This window comes from Amblyraja radiata, chromosome 5 (genome assembly GCF_010909765.2).
Source record: "Amblyraja radiata isolate CabotCenter1 chromosome 5, sAmbRad1.1.pri, whole genome shotgun sequence".
Lineage (NCBI taxonomy): Eukaryota > Metazoa > Chordata > Chondrichthyes > Rajiformes > Rajidae > Amblyraja > Amblyraja radiata.
In genome coordinates, this window is record NC_045960.1 from 89656891 (window position 1) to 89681940 (window position 25050).

Sequence of the window (25050 nt, forward strand, 5' to 3'; positions counted from 1 at the left end):
ATGGCGGTGCAGGCTCAAAGGGCCGAATGGCCTATTCCTGCACCTAATTTCTATGTTTCTATGTTTCTATATTATAATGGGAGCCTCTTTATGTGAATTCGCTGAGACATATGATGCAAGACCAATGCAAGAAACATCCTTGCACATTTCATTCTTTCTATATTACGATAATGACACATTGCCTAGCCCCAGCCCTGTGACATGACCCAGTGTCATCGACAGGACAATGGCCTTTACAGCCAAGTTAAGACTCTAAGATTTTTTTTAAATTTTGGACTTCAGACTACAAGAATTTCAGAATTAAAGGACGTTCTTTTAGAAAGGAGATGAGGAGAAATGTTTTTAGTCAGAGGGTGGTAAATCTGTGAAATTCTTCGGGGAGTTATGGGTAGAAAACAGGAGAATGGGTTTAGGAGGGAGAGATAGATCAACCATGATTGAATGGCGGAGTAGACTTGATGTGCCGAATGGCCTAATTCTACTCCTATTCCTTGTGACATGACTTTAAGATGGTATCTAAAATATGACGACTCATGTCTACTGATGCAGTGTGGTCTATTATCATACACTCTAAGTATGATTGTGCCCAATATCTAGTAGAATTGACATTGAACTGTGCAAAAATAAAATAATTTCACTGTAGATAGACGTGGCAATAAATAAATCTTTTTTAATAGCATGATCAGAGCAAATTGGTCACTTAGAAGAAATTCTGTAATGAGTGCTTGTGCCAACTAAGAAAGGTTTATTGCCTCCTAGACTAATGTTGGCATGACCCCTATAATCTTCAAGTCGTGCATGCAGTGATCTCATTTGTCAACATGGATGTAAATTGACAAGAAAAGAGAGAAAGATGTTCCTCAATATTATGCATTTCACTCGCACCTGTAAAATTGATCCAATTTCTATGCCATATGCCATATAGAGGAACCTACCCCAAATACAGTGACAATGTAGGGCAGATAAACATAAAATCTTACATAGAACACAAGTACTAACACACACACTAGCATAAGTTCTAACCAAGTACTAACAGTAATAGTGAAATTTAAGCCAGAATGACTTCTATTATGGATTTGCCAACTATTGGTGTAGTTGTTGTACATAGAGAAGCAGAGGACCCAACTGAGGATGTACTTTCATCATGTACCAGTGGGGCTATAGGAGGTAGAATGGTCATCGACAAAGATGTAGGACTGAATGATCTGATACTTAGAACATAAAGTGCTGGAGTTACTCAGGAAGTCAGGCAACATCTCTAGCAGACATGGATGGGTCTGAAGAAGGGTCCCGACCTGAAATGTCAACTATCCATGTTCTCCAGAGATGCTGTGTGACCTACTGAGTTACTCCAGCACTTTGTGTCTTTTGCTGTAAACCGGCATCTGCAGATCCCTGTATCGACATGGATGGGTTACTGAGACTCTCCAGCACTTTGTGTTCGACGCATGATTCCGGCATCTGCAGTTCCTTGTATCTCCATAAAACATTATTAGATGTACTCATAGCAGGAACATATTAATTAGTAAGTATCGGCTTGTACTCGCTAGAATTTAGAAGATTGAGGGGGGGATCTTATAGAAACTTACAAAATTCTTAAGGGGTTGGACAGGCTAGATGCAGGAAGATTGTTCCCGATGTTGGGGAGGTCCAGAACAAGGGGTCACAGTTTAAGGATAAAGGGGAAATCTTTCAGGACTGAGATGAGAAAAACATTTTTTACACAGAGAGTGGTGAATCTCTGGAATTCTCTGCCACAGAATGTAGTTGAGGCCAGTTCATTGGCTATATTTAAGAGGGAGTTAGATGTGGCCCTTGTGGCGAAAGGGATCAGGGGGTATGGAGAGAAGGCAGGTACAGGATACTGAGTTGGATGATCAGCCATGATCATATTGAATGGCGGTGCAGGCTCGAAGGGCCGAATGGCCTACTCCTGCACCTATTTTCTATGTTTCTATGTTTCTACGTTTCTATAACCACTTATATAAGTAACTTAAAAAATATTTGTATGCATCACTATTTACTCTAGTTGTCAGCAATATTTCCAGTCTTGTAATTAAATTGCGTGGAAATAGATCAGTTGCAAAAATGATGCTCATACCTTAAAATTGATATTAATATTACAGGAACCAGAATGTTGTGTTGTGAAAATTAAAATAAATGAAGGTGGTAATATAGGCTGCTTTAGTGGAAATAGAATTGGAAAGGCAGCTAATGTGATTGCATTCTTCAACAGAAAGGTCAGAGGAATTATAGACTGGGTAGCTGGGTCATAACAGTGGCAAGCATATTGGTGTCTCCTTGAAAGAAAACAATTAAGAGTCAGTTTGAGAGGTTGAAGGAAATTAAGCAAAGCCAGCAGAAGTGAACAGTAGCCTGTGATTAAAACATTCATGAGCATCTTTAAGGATGTATTCAACTGACTGGATTAGGGTAAACGAGGTGAGATTATATTTTGATTTTTATAAAGTAGATGAAAGCTTTTCCCTGAATGTGAACAGCGCAAATTGGACAGAAAATTGACAATATAATTTGCAGAGGGGTTAGATTCTCAATGGGAATATTGTTCTAAATGCTTCTGACGGCAAAGAACATCCATAGAAAGTGGTTGAGAATGTATCCATATTAACTCGTGGTGCTGCTTAAGCAGTCTATCTAATTGTGTAGCTAATGCTCAATTACTGCAGAAACAGCACTATTGATGCAGTGTATACAATTGACATGATGCTGTGCAGTTCAATATTAACCCAATTAACTTTCACCTTGATATTAAAATTATCGTTCTTGTTTTCAACTTTCTCTATGGTTTCCTTTCTCCCCTGTCTCCACAATCTCATCTGTTGATGCAATTAAAGTGGCTGACAGTCACCTCTTTCTGAATACATCAACTAATAGAATCCGCGAACAGACACAATGGTGAAGGAAGGTTGGTGTGTTTGTTCGCAGCGACCATCACCCACGACAGTGTGATTGTGTTTTTACTCATCCTTTACACTCTGTGGCAGAGTGCCTTTACTTTAGACTTTATCGATACAGCATAGAAGCAGACCCTTCGGCCCACCGAGACCATGCCAACCAGTGATCACCCTGTACACTAGGACTATCCCACCCACTAGGGACAACTTACTATTTTTACCGAAGCCAATTAACCTACAAACCCTGTACAAACTGGAGCACCCGGAGAAAACCCATGGGCTCACAGGGAAAATGTACAAATTCTGCACAGACAGCAGCTGTAGGCAGGTTCAAACCCAGGTCTCTGGCAATGTAATGCAACATCTCTACCACTATGCTGACAAGCCAAGTGCTGAATGCCAAACTCATCTTCCATAGGTTTCAGAACCCCAGCCACAGACTGGACAGGCCAACTCCAGGTGCCACGGTGCAATTCCTAGAGTGGAATTTGGGCTAACCTTAGACTCATAGAGCTATACGGCAGAGAATCAGGCCCTTCAGTTCTACTTTTCCATGCCATCCAAGTTGCTGAACCGGGCTACTCGTACTTGCCTGTTCCTGGCCCATATACCTTCATTTCTTTCCCATATACCCGTCCAGGAGTCTTTCAAATATTGTAATTTGACCCACCTCCAGTTTAAATTCCATTTGGAATATTTTGGAGGACCAAGAAACCAAGAAGAACCAGCTCCACCACTTTCTCTGGCAGCATCTTCTATGATTCCACCAACATGTGTGTGGAAATGTTGGCCCCTCAGGTCCCCTTTCCCCTCTCGCATTAAACCTGTGCACTCCAATGTGAGAGTCAGAAAGACACGCAATGCTGGAGTAAATCAGTGGGTTAGGCAGCATCCCTGGAGAACATGGATAGCTGGCATTTCAGGTCAGGACCATTCTTCAGCCTTCTCTAGTTTCTCGAGACTCACCTTCTCTAGACTCACCTACCCTGGGTAAAATCCAATGGCTAGTCACTTTACCTATGTCTCTCATGATTTTGTAAACTCCTATCAAGACACCCATCAATATCCTACACTCCAAGGAAAAAAGAACCCAACCTATTCAGCCTTTTCCAAATTGACTGCATGGAACTCACCTGCACAGCTACCTCTTCATACAGATGCCAGTCTCTGGGAAGCATTATTTCCTGGCTTGGTATGGCGGCTTTTCCAGGATACAGGGCATAGATGATTTTATCACATTGTTGAATTCCTATGGAAGGCAATCATAGTCATATAGCACGGAAACGGGTCCTTTAGCCCACCAAATCTGTGCTGACAAACACACACCTAATTACATTAATTTCATGTCAATCCCATTTTATTCTCCACACAATGTATTTAATTCACCCCAGAATCAACCACTCACCTACACACTGGGAGCAATTTACAGCAGTTAATTAATCTACTAACCCGTCCCGTCTTTGGGATGTATGAGAAAACCGGAGCACCCGAAGGAAGCCCAGAGGGAGAACATGCAAACTCCACACAGCCAGCACCTGAGATCAGGATCAGATATGGGTGGCTGGTGCTGTGAGCTAAGGGCTCTGCTATATACACCACTGTGCCATCACAGTAAATTATTTTGATTTGATGACAACAAAGGGAGCACGAGCCAGGGAAGTGTATACAGAGAGAGAGATATTAGGGTAGACAGTCAGAATCTTTTCCTCAGGGTGGAAAAATCAAATACTAGAGGGCATAGCTTTAAGGTTTAAAGAAGATGTGTGTGGCCATTTTTCTACACAGAGGGTTATGAGTGCCTGGATCGTGCTGTTAGGGTTGATATGATAGGCATTTAAAAGACTTTTGGATAGGCATATAGATATGCAGGGAATGGAGAGATATGTGTTATGTGCAGGTAGATAAGTGATGGTATTGACATCAGGTTCGGCACAGACATTGTGGCCGATGGACCTGTTTTTGTGCTATATTGTTCTATGTTCAATATCCATGATCTCTCCAAATGTGGAATTTTTCAAACACTTTGATCACTGTCTTGAACTGGAAGCTGATGCATCTGCCTTTAAGTATGCTGGAAGTTCTCTGTCAATGCTGGTGTCACCAGGCACAATGTGGATGTGATGTTGATTAGTGTTGATTAATAACCTGCCAATAACTTTTATTTCAGGCATTGATGCAGGGGGTGGGTTTCTCCAGGAGGACACTGGTCCAGGACTTTGGTTTTATTCGCATTCCCTTTTGGTTCTCTGCATTAAAGTAATGTGGGGAAACAAGAAATGAGAAAATGCTAAGTAAACGTCACTCTCAGAAATAGCAACTGAATTGGAAGACGGAGTGGTATACTCAGAATCAGAATCAGAATCACACTTTATTCGCCAAGTATGTTTTGCAACATACGCGGAATTTCATTGGCCAGGTCAGTCATACAATTAAAAGCAACAGGCCACTCAAAAACACATTTTAACATGGACATCCACCACAGTGACTCCTACACATTCCTCACTGTGATGGAAGGCGAAATAAAGTTCAAGTCCTTTCCCTTAGTTCTTCCTTGGTCGTGGGCCTCGAGCCTCCGTTGACGGAACGATCTTGACTCCCGTAGCGGCGGCGTTCAGGCCCTCCGCATCGAGGCGATTCGCTCCCGCATCAGGGGGATGTCAGCTGCTCCGCGCTGGACGATCGAACCTCGCGTCGGGGCTGGCCGAACCTTCTGCGGTGTTGGAGCTCTCGTCTAGCCTCTCCCGAAGACTGCGAGCTCTTGATGGTAAAGTCCACGGTGGTCGTGGTGGGAGCGATCCCAGGCAAGGGATCAGCTCCGATGCTAAGTCCGCGCCCCGCGGTGGGGCTCACGACAGTCCGAGGAGGCCTCCAGCTCCAGCGATGGAAGGCCGCAGAGCACGCCGGAGAATGTGATCCGAAAATAATCACATCTCCGGCAAGGTAGGAACTTGAATAAAAAGTCTCCCCCGATCGCCTCCCCCCCTCCCCCACATAAAACAAACCGAAGAACTTTCAAACAAACTTTTAACACACTAAAAAATAACAAAAAGAATGGAAAAACGAACGACTGCCAGCAGGGCGGCCCATCTCCCCGGCGCCCCTGGTGGTTTCTCCTCACTCAAGAACGAACCCCAGTTTCTGGCTCTGTGAGGCAACGGCTCTAACCAGTTTAGTTTAGTTTAGAGATATCCCTTCCTCCCTCTGAGTCCGTGCCGACCAGCGATCCTCGCACACTAACACTATCCAACACACACTAGGGACAATTTACATTTATATCGAGCCAATTAACCTACAAACCTGTGCGTCTTTGGGGCGTAAGAGGAAACTGATCTCTGAGAAAACCCACTCGGTCACTGGGGAACGTATAAACTCCGTACAGATAGCCCCCTTAGTCGGGATCAAACCCGAGTCTCTGGCGCTGAAAGCGCTGTAAGGCAGCAACTCTACCGCTGCTCCACCATGCCGCCCTTATTGTTACCACCATTGTACCATTCTGTCGCCCTATGTGAGGAGAGACTGAATAAGATAGGCCCATGGTCTCTGGGGTTTAGAAGACTGAGAGGTGAAAATGTTACAACATAAAAGATTCTGATCGGGAGTAAACTTTCCCTTGGCTCTGAAAAGCGAAGAATAATTTGGAGTGTGCTGTGGAGAAATGTAAATCTGTGGAGTTTTATACAACCAATAGTTGAATAAACACAAGCCAGAGAGTGATGGGTTTTTGACTATTGGAGAAATTAAGTGACATGAAGAATAAGAGGGGAGGACCTGCACTGATATTAAAGGGTAGAGAAGTTTTGTTGAACCATATGTCATCCTCCTGCTAATGTTGATGATGCCCATGGTGCTATCCTGCACAGATATAACCACTGTGGCCGGATTGAACACTATATAACAATGTTTCTCCATTATTCTCTTTAGCAGCAATTTTGATATCTCAAATCACCAATGGTCCTGGTCTGGAAACCACCAAATGTCTCCAGGTAACGAAATGGTGCATCGCCGACACAGGTGGCTGTAAGGATGTATGGAACTTAATTGAAGATGTCTGCAACCAGACAGGTATATAAATGAATGCTGTGTTGTAAACATGCTTGCATTAAACAATGAAAAAAGCTTATGATTATACGGGTGTCCTTTTTAACGTTGCAAATATTTTGCTTCTAATTTTCCACATTCAAAAAACAGCTGTTTCTCTTGCGCTACCTAAATGGATCTAAAAGGGGAATTTATTTCTAAATGAACAATATTGGGATATTAAAATACTGATTTGAAATTGAATGAAATCTTGGTCAATTGAAAGTATTATTCTGTGTTTAAAATGTAAAACATGAAGACATTAGAGATGTCAATTGCAAAAATAATTATTTTAGTTTTTCTTGTTTTGTAAACTCCTTCGGTGATATTTTAAGTGGACGATGATTATATATATATAAAGGTTATTTCATTAATTAGTGGAATAAGCATTATAAAGTTTTCGTTATTACATTAGATTAGTGTTTGATATTTCTTAGCCCCATTCCCTGCCCTTGCATCCATTTCTTTAAGTTATTTTTTCAAAATATTTACCTCCCTATTACGGGAAATTATACATTCTGCTTTCATTGCAGTTCCTGATTGTTAAGTTAAATATTATGGCCAAACTCTCCTTGAAATAAACTAATTAATCACTCCCTCTGCTCTTTTAATGGTAATAAACTAGGGTCATCCCATTAGCAATTCAGGGATTGGAGAAAATAGCTTCTCTCTATTTATGACCTCTCTTTTACACAGTAAGTTTACTCTTACATTATTAACACGGCACTGCAATGTTTACAACCACGTCTGTAAATTGATAGAGAGATTGCAAGTTGGAGACTTCAAGAGAGTATCCTAAAATGGGACAGATAGGGACTTGGTTCAGTTCGAGTGCAATATAAAGCAGTCAAGTCCATATCATTGCTTAAGAAGGAACTGCAAATGCTGGAAAATCGAAGGTAGACAAAAATGCGCTCGAGAAGCTCAGCATCTGAAGAAGGGTTTCGACCCGAAATGTTGCCTATTTCCTTCGCTCCAGAGATGCTGCCTCACCCGCTGAGTTTCTCCAGCAATTTTGTCTACTTTCCCTATCATTGCTTCTCACTTAAAGCTTTATGAAATATTGGTAAGGTCACAGCTGAATTACTGTGTGTCGTTCCAGTCACCACACTATCGGAAGTAACTGGGGAGGGATCAAGGAATTTCACTGGGATGTTGCCAGGGATGGAGCATTTCAGTTACGAGGAGAGACTGGAAAGACCAAGTTTGCATTCCTTGGTGGAAATAGACACTAGACAATAGACAATAGGTGCAGGAGTAGGCCATTCGGCCCTTCGAGTCGGCACCGCCATTCAATGTGGTCATGCCTCATGGAGGTGGCGGGAGACATGATTGAGGTGTGCAAAATTCAGGGCCATGGGTGGGATGTGTGGCATCGGTCACAACACTGGATCAGCAATAACTACACTTGCACTCATAGTAAGGTGAACTCTACGCACAGGCGTATTTCCAATGTTAAACAATAGTGACAAGGTATTCCAGGTCCACACAGGGATGCAGTCTTTCGTCATCACTGTGGAGGCACAATTTATTTCCTTTGCTTCCTGCCCAGCTTCCTTCCATGCCTTACTTCCTTCCTCTCTTTGCTCCTTCCCCCAAATCCCCTTCCCCAAACTGTCCATTTAATTCCACAGATGCTGAGTTCCTGCAGCAACTCATTTTTTTGTCCAGATTTCAGCACCGGCAATCTTTTATGCCTCCAAATCAGTTGTAAGGTTTATTCCCTGAGGTTTGTAAGATGCTGCATTGTCCATCTGCTCAAGGCAAAAGTCAGCCGTGGGCATTATATGTACATTATTGAAACTGTGTAGTGAATGGGGCCTGAACACAATGTGTCTTCGACTTGGAAACCTTAGCTCTGCTTCTCTTCCCACAGATGCAGCCTGATCTGCTGAGTATTTCCAGCATTTTCTGTTTTTATTACAGAAACATAGAAAAATAGGTGCAGGGATAGGCCATTTGGCCCTTTGACCCTTCGACCCAGCACAGCCACTCAATATGATCATGGCTAATCATCTAAAATCAGTACCCCGTACCTGCCATTTCCCCCAAATCCCTTGATTTCTTTAGCCCTAAGAGCTCTTGAATCTAGCTCCCTCTTGAAAACATCCAGTGAGTTGGCCTCCACTGCCTTCTGTGGCAGAGAATTCCACAGATTCACAACTCTCTGGGTGAAAACGTTTTTCCTCATCTCAGTCCTAAATGGCCTACCCCGTATTCTTAAACTGTGACCCCCGGTTCTGCACTCTCCCAACATAGGGAACATTTTTCCTGCATCTAGCCTGTCCAATCCTTTAAGAATGTTATATGTTTCTATAAGATCTCCTCTCATCCTTCTAAATTCCAGTGAATACAAGCCCAGTCGACCCATTCTTTCATCGTATGTCAGTCCCACCATCCCAGGAATTAACCTGGTGAACCTACACTACACTCCCTCAATAGCAATAATGTCCTTCCTTAAATTAAGAGACCACAATTGCACACAATACTCCAGGTGCGGTCTCACCAGGGCCCTGTTCAACTGCAGTAGGACCTCCTTGCTCCTAAACTCAATTCGGCTCGCAATGAAGACCAACATGCATTAGTTTTATTCACTGCCTGCTGTACCTGAATGCTTACTTTCAGTAACTGATGTACAAGCACAACCAGGTCTCGTTGCACCTCCCCTTTTCCTAATCTGACACCATTCAGATAATAATCTGCCTTTCTGTTCTTGCCACCAAAGTGGACAAGCTCACATTTACCCACATTATACTGCATCTGCCATGCATCTGCCCATTCACTCAACCTATCCACGTCACCCTGCAGCCTCATAGCACCCTTCTCGTAGCTCACACTGTCACACAGCTTTGTGTCATCTGCAAACTTGGAAATGTCACATTTAATTCCCTCGTCTTATTCGTTAATATATATTGTAAATAACTGGGGTCCCAGCAACGAGCCTCGCGGCACCCCACTAGTCACTCCCTGCCTTTCTGAAAAGGACCCATTATTTCCTACTCCTTACTTCCTGTCTGCCAACCAGTTCTCTATCCATGTCAATACCCTTCCCCCAATACCATGTGCTCTAATTTTGCACACCAATCTCTTGTGTGGGACCTTGTCAAAGGCTTTTGGAAAGTCCAGATACACCATATCCACTGGCTCTCCCTTATCCATTCTACTTGTTACATCCTCAAAAGATTCAAGAAGATTAGTCAAGCATGATTTTCCCTTCATAAACCCATGCTGACTTTGACTGATCCTGTCACCACTTTCCAAATGCGCTGCTATAACATCTTTAACAATCGACTCAAGCATCTTCCCCACTACTGATGTAAGGCTAACTGGTCTATAATTCCCCATTTTCTCTCTACCCTCCAGTTTGCAGGAACTGATCATGAGTCGAGAGAACGTTGGAAAATGATCGCCAAGAACCAAGACACACACCAACACAATTTACACAAACATCCATCACAGTGAATCTCCTCCTCACTGTGATGGAAGGCAAAGTCTTGTCTCTCCCCTGCTCTCCATTCCTCTCCCGAAGTCAAAGTCAAAGCCCCCGGCGGGCGCTAGCAAGTCCGCGGCCATTTAAAGCCGCGCCGGGTGATGTAAGGCCCTGCTCTGGGTCCCAATGTCGGAGCCCCCGGCGGGTGCTAGCAAGTCCGCGGCCATTTAAAGCTGCGCCGGGCGTTGTAAGGCCCCACTCCAGGTCACTCTCAACCCCGCAATTCGGGCAGGAGAAGTTGCCGTTGCCGGTGCCCCGCAAAGCGGTCTCCCACCGGGGACCCGCGAGCTCCTGGTGTCACCATCCACCGGAGTCGGGTCGCAGCAGCTCACCCCCGCAGCTCTCCATGCTCCGAAGTCGGCCAGCTCCACGATGGTAGGTCCGCAGCTCCGCAGGCTCCGTGACTTGAGCTGTCGTTCCAGTTGTAGGCCGCTCTACGGTGCTAGGCCCCAACGGCAACGGAGACCCGAAGGGAAAAGGTCGGGTCCCCGTACAGGGAAGAGATCTAAAAGTTTTCCCCACCCACCCCCCCGCCCCCCACACATACACAGTCAAAAACCCACCACAAACTATACACTCAACAGGACAATAAAATAGAAAAAAGACAGACGGACTGCAGAGGCCGCTGTGATGTCAGTCGCGCCGCCAACCCGAATCACCCAATTACTGTAATCCTACGCTTTATCCCATTTTAAAAATCCACCCCATACTCTTACCAACTCTCCCAGATTTTAACATTCGCACCTACCAATTCACACATTTTAGGGGTATGATAGGAAACTGGAGCATCCGGAGGAACCCACTCAGTCACAGAGAGAAGGGGCAAGAAAAAGGTGCAACAAAAGGAGCACTGAAGGTCAGGATTGAGCCAGAGATCTGGAACAGTGAGGCAGCAGCTCTTGTGGCTGCACCAGTCTGTTGTCTGAAATCTAGCACTGGAGCAGAATAGGAGTGTTTTATCTCTCCATAAGCTAAAAACAACAACTGAGTATGACAATAATCACCGTACAAAGACAGTCAATGCAAGTAAACATGGTATTACATGGTTATGTGTGAATTGGTAGGCGTGAATGATAAAATCTGGGAGAGTTGATAAGAATGTGGGGTGGATTTTTTACCCCAAGCAATCATCTTTCACACACCCAACTGAAGTTGTCTTAAAGTCGACAGAGGGATTCAGCTATTGCTGAGATATCTGACTAAAATAAAAGAACTAACTTTGCAATCTCTTTACATTTGTTCGGCCAATGTTTGACTGGAGCTAATTTAGTGGCAGGCTGGGGAAATGGATCGCATTTTATCCGGCTTGTTCTTCATTCGGAGATGGAAACAGTAAAGTAAGAGAGCCATAGAACCTTTTCCAAAAGAGATATTTCATATGGAAAGACTCTTCTGAAGGCAACTTCACAGAACCGGTAAAAATTGAAAACATGGACTTGGTTGGGTCATTTCCATAGCTGTAATTTGAACCATGGCTGCTTTGAATAATTCAGACTATACTAAATCATCCGAATTCTGGCGAATCAAAAAAAAACTCATATATATTCTTCTTCTAATGCATTACAGGTGACGCTTGCACAGTAAAGGATCACAGCAGTTGTAACATAACCATCCAGCACTTAGCCAACAGTTACCCGGCATTTAGAGAGTGCAGCTGCCTTGAAGATAAATCATGCGACTTTTTCAGACAACTTGGAAGACAGTGCAGCAGCCAAGAAGGTAAATGCAGCATATGCGCGTGTATAATGAGGTGGGATCAATGAAATTGCAAACAGGCTGGTGTTTGATCATTCTTCAACCTCTAGCAATGGAAAAATAAGGTGACAGATTCACCCAGAATTAACACCTGTTTGAGGATTGCAGAGCAAACTTGGCAGAAGTGTTGTTAAGTATTTACACTGGAACAGTACCAATCAGCAAAAAAGCACCCCACAGCTCAAAACCTTGTGCAGTTAAGAGTAAATAGGGAATTTGGTTAAGGCCATTTCACATTAAAGGCAGTAAATAAACATATGGAACAAGTTATGAGCAAAAGGTCGTTGTTAAAAGGACAAGTTTTGAAGAAAAGAAGGATTGAGAGGTAAAATTGGGATTAACTAAAAACAGGCTAACTTTCTTGCACAATATCCTTTTCCTGTTCCTTAAATATGGCAGAATTTGCCTTTTAGATGTGGAAATCAAAAAGAAACCTTTAATCCCGTAGAGTTAGGAGTTTAAACAGGTGCATCAAAGTTATTGCTGAGATGTGTTCATGTGTTTTGGATAACTTTTTCATGGCCTTTGGCATTTCAACATTTACTCTCTTCCACATAGAGCGATCCAGGGCACCTACCCTTAGCTCGGGAGTGCCACCAGAATGGAAAAGACGCTTACGGATAATGAACACAAATAAAAGCACAAGGAAGGGCAATGATTGCCCGTCAGCGAAACACAGCTGTCTGAGATCCCCGAATTGCAGTTCAGTTTATGCAAGGTTTAAGAAGATGTGCCGGCACAAAAAGGATAATTGCAGCATCCCAGCCATAGGGCAGAAGTGTCTAACCGCTTGGCAAGCATTGCAGCGCACAAAGCTCGCCGGCTGCAGCTGTTCAAGGCAGGGGAGATTAAAGTGCCTCAGAATACGGACCAGCCTCGCCAGCAATGCCTGTGTACAAATTGCAAGTAGAAGGTTAAACACGAGCAGCGATGAAGAAAACGAAGTGAATATTCCTGGTGGGGACAACTATGCATTGGCATCAATGCTTTCCATCCCTTTGAGCATTGATTCTTTCATGTTTTGAGTCTGCTATTCATTTCGGGCACACCTTTTGTGCATTATTTTCTTTTCACTGTTGTTTCTCTTGCAGGTGCATCTGAGTTCATGAGAGGCAGGAAATCAGCCGCAGAGTTCACCGCACTTGCCGCATTCAATAGTGAAAGTAAGGAAAATAAGCACCTTGCCTGTCAAGAGCAGACATTCGGACACGGCACATAAATATCCCATTTTACACATTCTCGTAATCAATGACAAGACAACCCCTCTAGATTCTCGACTTTACTTTCTTTGGCTGTAAGCTCAAACTTTAATTGTCTAGATCCGACATTGCCAGTTTTACTGACAGATTGCACAGATGAGTTTAAAAGCCCAATAATGCAATGTGTAGGTGACATATCAAAACTTTATCATTGGATTCTCATCACTCTATAATCATGGTCAGAGCATTTCACTCGGATCTTTGCTCATCAGCTTACAAAGTCATTGAAATTCCATTGTTGAGAGGGAGTTAGGTCACTTGCTGACACTGGGGGGTGTAGAAGATAATGCACAAACTGATCCCAGCTAGTTCATTGAGCTGCCTAAAACTTTTAAACTATGCTTCAGAATAGATTTCAAGTATCAAACACTTGGCACCAAAGTCAGATGATGTGAGACCACACGTTGGAGGAGCAGGAGTTGGAGAGGGTGCAGAGGAATCTCACGAGGATGCTGCCTGCTTTGACGAACTTGCTAATGAGAGAAATTGAATCGGCTTGGCTTGTTTTCTTTGGAATAAAGGAGGTTGAGGGGTGATCTCATATGGTGTATAAAATTATACGAGGCATATAGGGTAATGGTCAGAACCTTTTTTTTATGCTAGGAGTTTCATTGGGTAGATGAGTGTAGATTTAAGATGAGGGAACGAAGTTTTAAAGAGGATCTGAACTGGGATTTTTTTACACACATGGTGGATGTCTAGAAAGCGTTGCCAGAGGGCTTGGTGGAATCAATTACAATTACTATATTTAAGAGGCTTTTGAACAAATACTTAAATAAGCAAGAAGTAAAAGGATACAATCTTAATGTGGGTAAATAGGATTGGTGTAGATGGGCAAAAAAGGTCAGCATGGATGTGCTGGGGCCATTTCTGTGTTGTACGACTCCGAGCTCTTTTTTTTTTTTTAACCAGTATGAATGTCCATCTATCTTGAAAGTTATACTCCTGCCTTTGTGTTGGTGTGCCTTCAGAACCATGATTGGAAATCAATCATTAGTATGCAGTTTCACCAGTGCTGAGTAAATATCCATATTGATTTCCAGTGACCCTCTTTACTCACGAGAATAAATGTTACAAAGTAAAACCACAATAATCAAGCGTACTTGAGTTTTTGGCAACATCAAACTAGTACATTTTCTGACCTTTTGGATATGATTCCGCTTAATACTCCACAGTTTTAATTCGTTAAAAAAAAGACAACAACATAATACATTATTTTTAGTGAGCTTAGCAGTCTGAGAACTAGAACCTGATGAGCTGCAAGGGAGTGTGGAAATGAGGAGCCAGTCAGCTAAAGGGATGTAGCAACTGGGGCCCTAGTGTGTTAAAGGAAATGCAGGAACCAGGGCCCTAGAGGTAAAGGGAGAGTGAACTAGATGCTGCACCTTGCAATTTGCAAACAATGCATCAATAGGTTTTTACTGGAATCAGCATTGAAAATCACATGATCTGATTGACCCTGCAAAGCTGTTACACACTCACACTGTAAATGAAATTATGTTGTGGTGCGTCAGTTAGATCCCACTCCATGTCCAGGCCCAACTCGATTTAACTCGACGAGACCTCAAAATCTTAGCTCTCAACAAACTAGAGAATGGCTGTTGGAAAATATTAATTATCAGGAGAGATCGGATAGGTTGAACTTAATTCCCTTGGAGCTTAATTGAGCTATATACATTTTCTGGTAGCCTGGGGCAAGAGTAAATGAGGACTTATCTCCATTATGAAATTAGCCAAAAAATGGGGGATAGTTTTTAAATAAGGGGTAGGATTACACCTGAAATGAGGAAATACATCACAATCAGTAGGTGGTGAGGTTTTGGAGCTCACTGGGTGATGGGGCACAATCCCTCATCGTATTTAAGAAGTCCTTGGATATGTAGTTGGACGTCCAAGACATAACAGATAAATCAGGTAGCTTTTTTTTTTCAATCAGCACAACTTGTGTGTTGGAAATGTTCTATGACTCCAAAGGAGTAATCCAGTGAACACACACCAACATGCATTTACAGAAATATTCCTCAGAGCATAATTTTCTTGCCTGGAATGAGTTGCCGGAGGAGGTACTTGAGACAGGAATTATAATAATATTTAAAAGATATTTGGACAGGTACAGGGATAGGAAAGGTTTAGACGGATATGGGCCAAACACTGGCAGGTGGGAGTAGTGTTGATGGGGCACCTTGGTTAGCATGGGCAAGCAGGGCCGAATGGTCTGTTTCCATGCTGTATGACTCCATGTCTCTCGGCTATTTTACCTCAGACATTACCCTACGTTCTCTGATAGAAATAAAAACCGAGAGAACAGGAGTGGTGATTGGCCTTTCGGCCCTGCTTCAACATGCTACACCTGTTTCTGCTTCTCACTTTGTCCCTTGCTCCCTTTCATCTTCTCCTCCCTGAATGTATTGGCTTGGCCCCCCCACTGCCTCCTGTGTTATAGAATTCCACAGGTTCACCCCCTTGAGGGGAATTCCTCCTGATTCCGGTTCTAAATGGCATATCACTTATCCAATGCTGGATGTAAATTTTTGCTCTTAATTCGATGCAGGTTCTTTGTTTATTTATGCAACCTTGTAATCTCAGGATGATTTTTCATTCTAAATTGATGCAGTAATGTATTTGTGTAACTTAATCTTTCCTGCTGCTTAAAACAATGTAACAACAAAAATATGGGGGACTATACATTGCTGGCAAAACGTGCTTTTATTACCCAATGAGCTGTCCTGTTGGATTGCATTGATCACTATGGTGAGGCATTCCCACCACACTGTTGGGGATGGAAATCCAGGTTTACATCCAGCGATAATGATGGAATATAATTTGTCAAGGTTGTGTGTGTGGGCAAACCTTTTACCCTTGCCCTTCTTCAGTTTAGTTTATTGTCAAGTGTACCGAGGTACAGTGAAAAGCTTTTGTTGCCAGCTAACCAGACAGTGCAAAGACATTACATGAATACAATCGAAGCCATTTACAGTGTATAGATTCTTGGCGGTAGAGATCACGGCTTTGCGAGCTTCTGTTACAGCAGCCGAGATTAGTACCTGCAATGTGTTTTGTGCAGCAGCCATTGTGTGCCAGTGCTGAAATAAATCATGAGAATGGTCCATGGAGTGTCAATCTAAAGCAAGGTCCTGCCCTGAAATACCATCTGTCCATTTCCCTCCTCAATGCTGTTAACTAAAGTGAATGCTTGCAGTCCTTTGCCCAGGGTAGAGGATTCTAAAATTAGAGTGCATAGACTTATGGTGAGAGGGGAAATATTAAAGTGGGACCCCAGGAGCAACTTTTTCATTTAGAGGGTAGTCTGTTTCCCGATTGAGCTGCCAGAGGAAGCTATAGTAGCTGATACAATTGTGACTTTTAAAAGATATTTTGAACAGATATGTGGATAGGAAGGGTTTAGAGGGATATGGCAAATCAGATGCACCCAGGATGCCAACTTGATCGGCTTGGACAAGGTGGGCCAAAGGGACTATTTATAACGGAGAGACAAGGGACTGTGTCTCTCCATTATCTCTAACGCTTCATGACATTGTGAGTTCCCCCAGCAGTTTGTTTTCAATCAATCAATCAATCAGTTTTATTCGTCACATACACATATTAGTGCAGTGAAATTAATTTGCCAGCAGCGGTACAATCAAAAAAGAACACACAATACACAATAAGATTTAACACAAACATTCACCACAGCATTCTTCACTGTGGAGGAAGGCACAAAGTACAGTCTCCATTGTTCACCCTTGGTCGGGGCCATAAACCTCTGCCGTCATCGCTACGGGCGACCGAATGTACAGGCCCTCTCGTCGGGGCGGTCGAACACAATCCGCGGCTTGGAGGTCCCGCATCGGCGCTTTCCTACCGGAGACCGCGGCTTCAGGATGTTGCAGGCCACAGGCTGGCGGTCGGAGCTCTTCTCTGGCTGTCCCCAGTGAGGTAACCTAGGCTCCGGATGGTAAGTCCACGCTGCGCCCACGGTTAGAAGCTCCGCAGACCGCGGCTTCAGGATGTAACAGTCCATGGGCCAGCGATCGGAGCACTCCCATCTGGCGACCCCGTCAAGGGCTCGCCCGCTCCGCGATGAAAAGTCCACGCTGCTCACGCTGCTGAAACTCTGGGCCCGACTCCGGGAAAGGCCGCTCCAATCCAAGCTGTTAGGCCGCGAGGGACGCGACATGGAAAAAGTCGCCTCTCCGTGGAGGAGGCGACCGAAAGCGGTTCCCCCTACACAAGACACTAAAACAAACATTTGGACACACTGAAAAAACCAAAAAAGTAGAAATAACAAACACGCTGCTGGCAGGGCAGCCTTCTCGCAGCGCCCCCACTGACCCTGCTCAAGATTCCAGCATCTGCAGTCTCTTCATTCTTCAATGGGCTGCTTTGATGTGGATGGTTGAGCATTTTGGTAGCTGTTCGAACGGCATAGATGCAGGCAAGTGCACAGTATTCCATTATCCGTCTGAATTGCTCTTTGTAGATGTTGGAAAGGCTTTGGAGTGTTGGAAGTCATTCCTTACAGAATACCAAGTCTCTGACCTGCTCGTGTAGCCATGGTTCTTGCGTGGCTGGTCCAGTTATGTTTTGGACAGTAGCAGCATCCAGGATTCTGACTTCAACTATCTTCAACTACCCCACCTCACTCATTGGAGATGGTCATTACTAGTAAGATTAAACGAGAACTTACCAGTTTGAAGTTTGATCGTTATTTTATGAGGAGTAACGTTGAGGGATTACGTGAAGAACCCCGCCAGGACGCATGCGTGTCATTCTTCAAAGCAGCGGTGTGAAATCACAGATAACTGTAATGACTAAACATAGTAAGATTAGAGAAGAGATACCAGTTGAGTATATGATCAAGGGTGGGAGCGGAGGGCACGTAATCCCTCAACGTTACTCCTCATAAAATAACGATCAAACTTCAAACTGGTAAGTTCTCGTTTAATCCTACTATTTTACTTCGGAGTCACGTGAGTGACTACGTGAAGATTTTAAAGCTCTGTGATTTCATGCCGTGGAAACGAGTCCATGCATCACATCTGCCTTGATTATGGGGAGAATAGTGTTAACATCATTAGACATCAATACGATATTGAAAAACCCATCGATAAATATATTAACACCAAATTATAGCCCCTATTTATGGGGTAAATTATATTACAGAATTTAAAATTGTTTCTGGAAATGTTCCAAGTTCAATGACTGGTTTGTTATAAAATCGTTGGAAAGTTTTCTCCGTTGACCATCCTGCTGTCTTGAGGATTTGGTCCATAGGAACATCCAACTTCATAGCTGCCGATGTAGCTGCAGCCCTGGTGGAGTGAGATTAAAAAATGCCAGTCTCTACTCCAGCCTTTATTAGGAACTGTTTTAGCCATCTAGAGATGGTCTGGACTGTCACTGTTTTGAGTGGCTGTTTGTAGCTGATTAAAAGTGACATTTCTTTCCCTCTGATGATCTTAGTATACTCCATCTATAGTAGTAAGTGTGTTACAATACAGAGACGATCATCTGTCGGGTAGGCCCTGAATTCTGTTTTTAGGCCTGCTGACCCCTGTCTGTTCTGTTTGACTAATTCATTGATGTGAAAAGTTAAATTTCCAGATGAAATAGTCATGTTGTCCAGCCTTAGTTTCTGTAGTGACTGGGCCCTTTGTGCTGTTTATTTATTTAGCGAATGCAAAGTCCTTTAGCCAAGCAGTTGCCTCTTGATCTGCTGTATGAAGGGTGACAAGTCCTCCTTTGAGTCTTTGTTGAGGGCATGCTTCAATGATGTGTTGCATTGTTTGCTGCTCTCCACAAGCACACCGTGGGGTTGGACTGCTGCCCCATTTGTGAAGGCTGGCCAAGCAGGGGCCATGTCCAGTCCTGAATCTATTCAGCGTCGTCCACTGCTTCCTTGGGAGATTGGTGCCAGGGACCGGTAGGGTGGGGTGTGACACCAGATGTTTATTTGGGACGTCCTTGGACTCCCATTCCTTTTTCTAAGCTGATTGGATGGTGAAATCAGCTGGTGGTGGGTTCTTCCAAATTGGTCGTCTAGATGGAAGTCGAGCAGTGGGTGGGTTGAAGATGTCCATGTGAATTGGCAGGTGAGGGGAGTATTTGGTCTTTTGGAGCATCCTTTGAGTGAGGACTACTCGCCGGATGTGTGGAGGGGCTATGTTGGATAGGACAGGGAGCCAGGGGAGTGGTGTTGAGTGGATTGTTCCTGTGATGATCCTCATTGTTGAGTTCAATTGGGTGTCCACATGGTGTGTGTGGGATGACCTGGACCAAATGGGGGCACAATATTCGGCTGAAGGAAATGCAAGGGCTAGTGTTGAAATGCGCAGTGTGGGGGCTGCTGCCCCCCACTTTGAGCCAGCAAGCTTACTGAGGAGATTGTTTCTGGACTTCACCTTAGCTGCTGTGACCAAGGCCATCAGCATGACTGTTTTCATAGTCAGTTTCTGTAGGGACAGAGCTGTAGCTGGAGACCAGTTTCTTAACGGCAGATGGCACAATGGGCTAAGTGTTCGGCTGACAACCGGAAGGTAGCTGGTTCGAATCCCGCTTGGAGTGCATACTGTTGTTGTGTCCTTGGGCAAGACACTTCACCCACCTTTGCCTGTGTGTGTGGATGTAATTATGTGAAGCACTTTAGGGTCAATGCAAGTTGACTAAAAATGTGCTATATAAATAAAGAAATTTTAATTTTAATTTAACATGGTCAGTAAAATGCTCACATCCCATATTTGGGAGTACCTGGTTCTTGGGGGATTAACATTAAAAATGCCCCTCATGAGTTTGGTTACCAGGGTGTGTCCCAACAGAATGCCGCTCTGTTCCTTGCCACAGGTATGTTGACAGAGCACTTCTGGCGCAGTTGATGGCACTATGACTGAGCCTCTCATCGTGATGGAGGCTTGCCGGGAATTCCAGAACAGACGGGGTGTTCATAGATCTGTGGGTGATGTTTATTGTTGTGACAGTACTTCCCATTTCTTGATGACACCAAGTACTGTTTTTTGGTGGACTGTCTGTGGGCCGCTGAAATAATATCCACTGTTCGGTCCGTCAGTCCCAGGTGTAGTAGAGGTGCTTTCAAACTCTACAAATTAATAGGTTTATATAATTATGACATGGGTAACTTCCCCTTGTTGCGGGATGAACCAGTAAATTAGGTCTATGATGGATGGTGATGCATGGTTCTAATACAATGTCGAGTATCACCGGGACCCATGGTTGAGTAGGCCAATCGGGTACTATCAAAATACCAGACGCGGAGTCTTGCTGTATATTCCTAAATACCCGACTGATGAGGCAGAAAGGAGGGAATGCATAAATAAACAATCCCCCAATGCAGCGAAAATGCATCTGTTGCCACTGCCCCAGGTTCTGGTTCCCATGAACATAATTCGATAACTGGTGTGAGCCTGGATGCGAATAGGTCGATATCTGGTGTTCCATACCGTGCTGTAATTTCAGCAAATACATTTTTATCCAACATCCATTCAGTGTTTTCATTGAATTTGCGTGACCTGTTGTCTGCCACTAAATTTAGTTTACCTGGTAAGTAGGTAGCTGATATCCAAATATCTCTCTGGATACACTATTGCCAAATTGTGTTGGCCAGATTGTCACATAATGTCGATTTGTTTCCACCCATATGGCTGATATATGCTACCACGGTGGTGTTGTCAATTTGTAGTCTAACATGCTGGTGATATAACCCAGAACAATATGACTTAAGGCCATGGAATGCACTTAACATTCCCAGGTAGTTTATGCCCAGTGTTTGTAATAATGATGCCTCCTGTGCATTCCATCTCCCCCACAGCTGGAGATGGAATTGGTAGCACCCCATCCAAGTGCACTGGCATCAGTTTGTAGTTCCATAGACGGGTAGCTGATAATGTTTGGATTGGAACAATGCCTAATGTTATCTTTCCACCATTTTAGTTCCATTATGGCCTCTGTTGGTAGCTTCATTGGTCTGTCAAAATGACCACCATAATTTTTGAGTGCTCGTATTTTAGCCCTCTGTAATTTTTGATAATGTAAAGGTCCGATTTGTGTGGCTGGAAACGCAGCCACTATTATGCCAATTATTTTTGCTACCATTCTGATGGATGGTTTTGTGATGTCAATGATTTTGCTGCAAGCCTCCATTAAGGCTGTAACCTTTTCTTTCGGCAAAGTCACTGACATGTGAACTGAGTTAAGGGTGAACCCCAGATGATCCATTGTGTTAAATAACATCTGTGATCATCTCTAATGGGTACTGTATGGTAAGCATCTTTTAAATCGATGCTTGCCATGTAGTATCCCAGGAAATTAATTGTTTAGCAGTAACAAAGGTTTCCATTTAGTAATTAATATATAGTACGAAAGTATTCAAATGAGTCAAATCTATGATGGTGCGGCAACCACCATCTTGTTTATGATAAAGATTTCGGACACGAATTCCTGTAATTCGTGTTGGGTTTCCTCTATTACTCCTTTTTTATATGGCCACTGTAGTTCAGCATGCGCTCTTGATTTTTCTTTGCCTGTAAGCACGAACATTCGGTTCGGTACATGCTGAACTGGAGGATTATGTTTTTGTATAAATTCTATGGTATAACCATATACGTCTGAAAATACAAGTGTCGGTAGTTAATTTATTCCATGCATCCAGATAGAATTGTAATCTCCCACCAACCTCGTAAGGAACCAGATCCACCTACCTCCATGGTTACTATTGGTAGGTTTGTTACTTTTTCTGCATCCTCCGTGGACGTTGAGGCGCCGGTGTCTGGATCTGTAGTTGGGTCGGTGTTGAGGGTTAGCGCATTCCCCAGGAAGGCCGGTCTGGGCCATGGCCTAAAAAGACCGATGTTGAGTGTTCCTGGCCTTTGAGCTTTCACCAGTTTGTCTTGGCCGACTGGTGGTGCGTAGGGGTGCTTTTTCTGGCCCACGTAGTTTTTAGACGTTGCTTTAATGAGCCCCAGGGTTTTACCCTCTTCGTCAAGTTCTTTTACCTGTTTTGATAAGTTGCCTCCAAATAGTAATATTGGTGGTTTGGAGGTTCCAGGTTTGCATAGGCCTGCAAATTAGGGTCTAAAGCCGGTTGGATGGCATTTCTTCCTAATGCTGTTTACTCGTATTGGTAGTTGCAAAATAAAGCCAGTGCATCCTGGTGATCTTGTGTCATGTCTTTTTTGTTTATTGTGCGGGTGAAAACCGTAATTCCCGCTGTTAGGACTTTCAGAACTTTCTGTAGTTTCAAGTCCCTGGCTCTGATTGAGGCTCCGACATGTTTTCAAATACACTGGTTGACACTGGGAACATTCAGTGTTTTGCAGTTCCATGGTGGTAAGTGTCTTGCTGTGGTGTCCAATAATGCCTGTCCTTATAGCTGGTTGAATGACAAGTAGTTGATACTTGCAGCTATTTTAGGTTTCAGGTTTTGGCCAGTTTGGTCGGGTTGAATAAACTGGGACACCATATCCAATAGGTTTTCTTGCACCCCATGTGCACTAGGGGTATGTTCTGCACCCCTCTTCAGGGTCAGCCCAGAATTGACCCCCTGTACTCCCCACTGATGAGGGAGAAACACTGTGCAGCCCTACAAGAGGTACTGCTGTAGGACTTACTAGCTGCCCACTGTGACTAGTCTCCATCTCCCAGAGCCTGTCACTTTGGAGTACTTGCTCCAACAGCCGCTCCAAATGGCTCCAATGCTCTCGGGCACTGGCCACTCGCGGCTGCTCCAGTTCCTGCAGCCGTTCCAACAGGCTCCAATGCTCACGGGCACTGGCCGCTCGCGGCTGCTCCTGAAGTCGCTCCTGCTCCAGTTCCTGCAGCCGCTCCAACCGGCTCCAATGCTCACGGGCACTGGCCGTCGCGGCTGCTCCTGAAGTCGCTCCTGCTCCAGTTCCTGCAGCCGCTCCAACCGGCTCCAATGCTCATGGGCACTGGCCGTCGCGGCTGCTCTTGTTCCCCGCTCCCAGCCGCTCCAACCGGCTCCAATGCGCACGGGCACTGGCCGCTCGTGGCTGCTCCTGAAGCCGCTCCAACCGGCCCCAATGCTCACGGGCACAGGCCGCTCGCGGCTATTCAGAGTCGGATTCATCGGAGTCAATGACTCTGTTAGTTTTTTGCTTCGCTCTACCGCCCGGCCGTGGCCGGTGCGGAAGCGAAGTCGGGCACAGCTGTTCCCATTTCGGGAGATTGGCGTGCCGTTGGCTGCTGCTGCTGGCTGCCCGCAACTCCGCGGTTCTCCCCCGCCAGCTTTTTCGCAGCCTTCGTGGATCTGGTCCATGTCTCCACCTGTAAGGTAAGTGGAAGGAACGCAGAGTCTCCTTACCTGCTGTTCCCGGCTTTCAAATTCTGCCGCTAAGGGGAACGTCGTTCCCCCTGCTGTGACTTGTTGCAATGCGTGTAGCGATATGACACGCATGCGTCCTGGCGGGGTTCTTCACGTAGTCACTCGCGTGACTCCGAAGTAAAATTGTCATTTATTGTGGCATGCATTATTTGCCCTTGCACATCCCATTTTTAAATGATTGAAAGATACAGTATTGACACAGAGGGAGGGGGGGTATATTCCCTAATAAAGTGTTTCATATATTACTGAGCAAATGCAATTCATTGCACAGATGTGAGTAAGGTCGTGGATAGATCATGTAAAAGGATAAAACCCCAGCAGTTTTTCAATGTGGTTTGGAAAGGACAAAACGATTTCCTAAGAATTGTAAATCTAGCCATTCTGTAAGATGAGAACATAAGAAAATCAGAGCAGGAGATGGGCACGGTCCCTCAAGGCTACCCTACCATTTAGTACAGACAAGGGCTGATCTGCCCTAAGCTTCATCTCCTCTACCATGAAGGGTCTGGATGTTCTGGTACAGAAATTATTAATGGCTGATACACTGGTACAAAAATTAATTTGAAAGACCGGCAGAAATCTTCCCTTCCCTTCTGCTTACATTCCTTCTTGTAGCCTCACAATTCGCAACTCTTCAATATTTTTGTCTGACACTTTTTTCCATTTCTGGCCTTTGTCCAACCATCTGCCTATCACCCCCCCCCCCCCCCCCCCCCAACCACCCCCACACACCCCCCCCCCCCCCCCCCGCCTGTGTTCACCTAATACCTGCCATACTTTGTCCTGCCCCTCCTCTCTTATAGCTTTCTTCACTGCTCCCCCCCTCACCCCCTCTCCCCACCCCCTCAGCCTCCCACAATATCTGAAGAAGAATCCAGACCCGAAATGTCACTTCCCCACTTTCTCCAGAGATGCTGCCTGACCCACTGAGTTACTCCAGTACTTTGTGTGTTTTGTTTTGAGGACCAGCATCTGCAGTTCCTTGTTTCTACAGTAGAAAGCTACTGTTTGTTGCAATTGAAAAAGAGGGAAGATAATGCTTGGTTGCAGAGATTTGACTATGACTTTCTATAAGTCGGTTTGGTTGGCTATATCTGCACCCATATTGAACACAGTCCCTCATACACTATATGCGGTCCTTGGAAGAGGTACACCACAGGCCTGCCAGAATGCTTCCAGGGTTCAATAAAATAAATCATG

At 44.4% G+C, this 25050-nt stretch overlaps 1 protein-coding gene across 2 annotated transcripts in view; it reads left to right on the forward strand.

Moving 5' to 3' along the window:
- gfral (GDNF family receptor alpha like) overlaps positions 1-25050 on the forward strand; it is an 89123-nt gene that overhangs the window by 12448 nt on the left and 51625 nt on the right. For both annotated transcript variants that reach the window (XM_033021705.1, XM_033021704.1), the window contains exons 2-5: positions 6837-6977; positions 12049-12201; positions 12796-13194; positions 13329-13400. In XM_033021705.1, coding sequence (XP_032877596.1) covers positions 6837-6977; positions 12049-12201; positions 12796-13194; positions 13329-13400 — 765 coding nt within the window. The remainder of the gene's footprint in view (positions 1-6836; positions 6978-12048; positions 12202-12795; positions 13195-13328; positions 13401-25050) is intronic.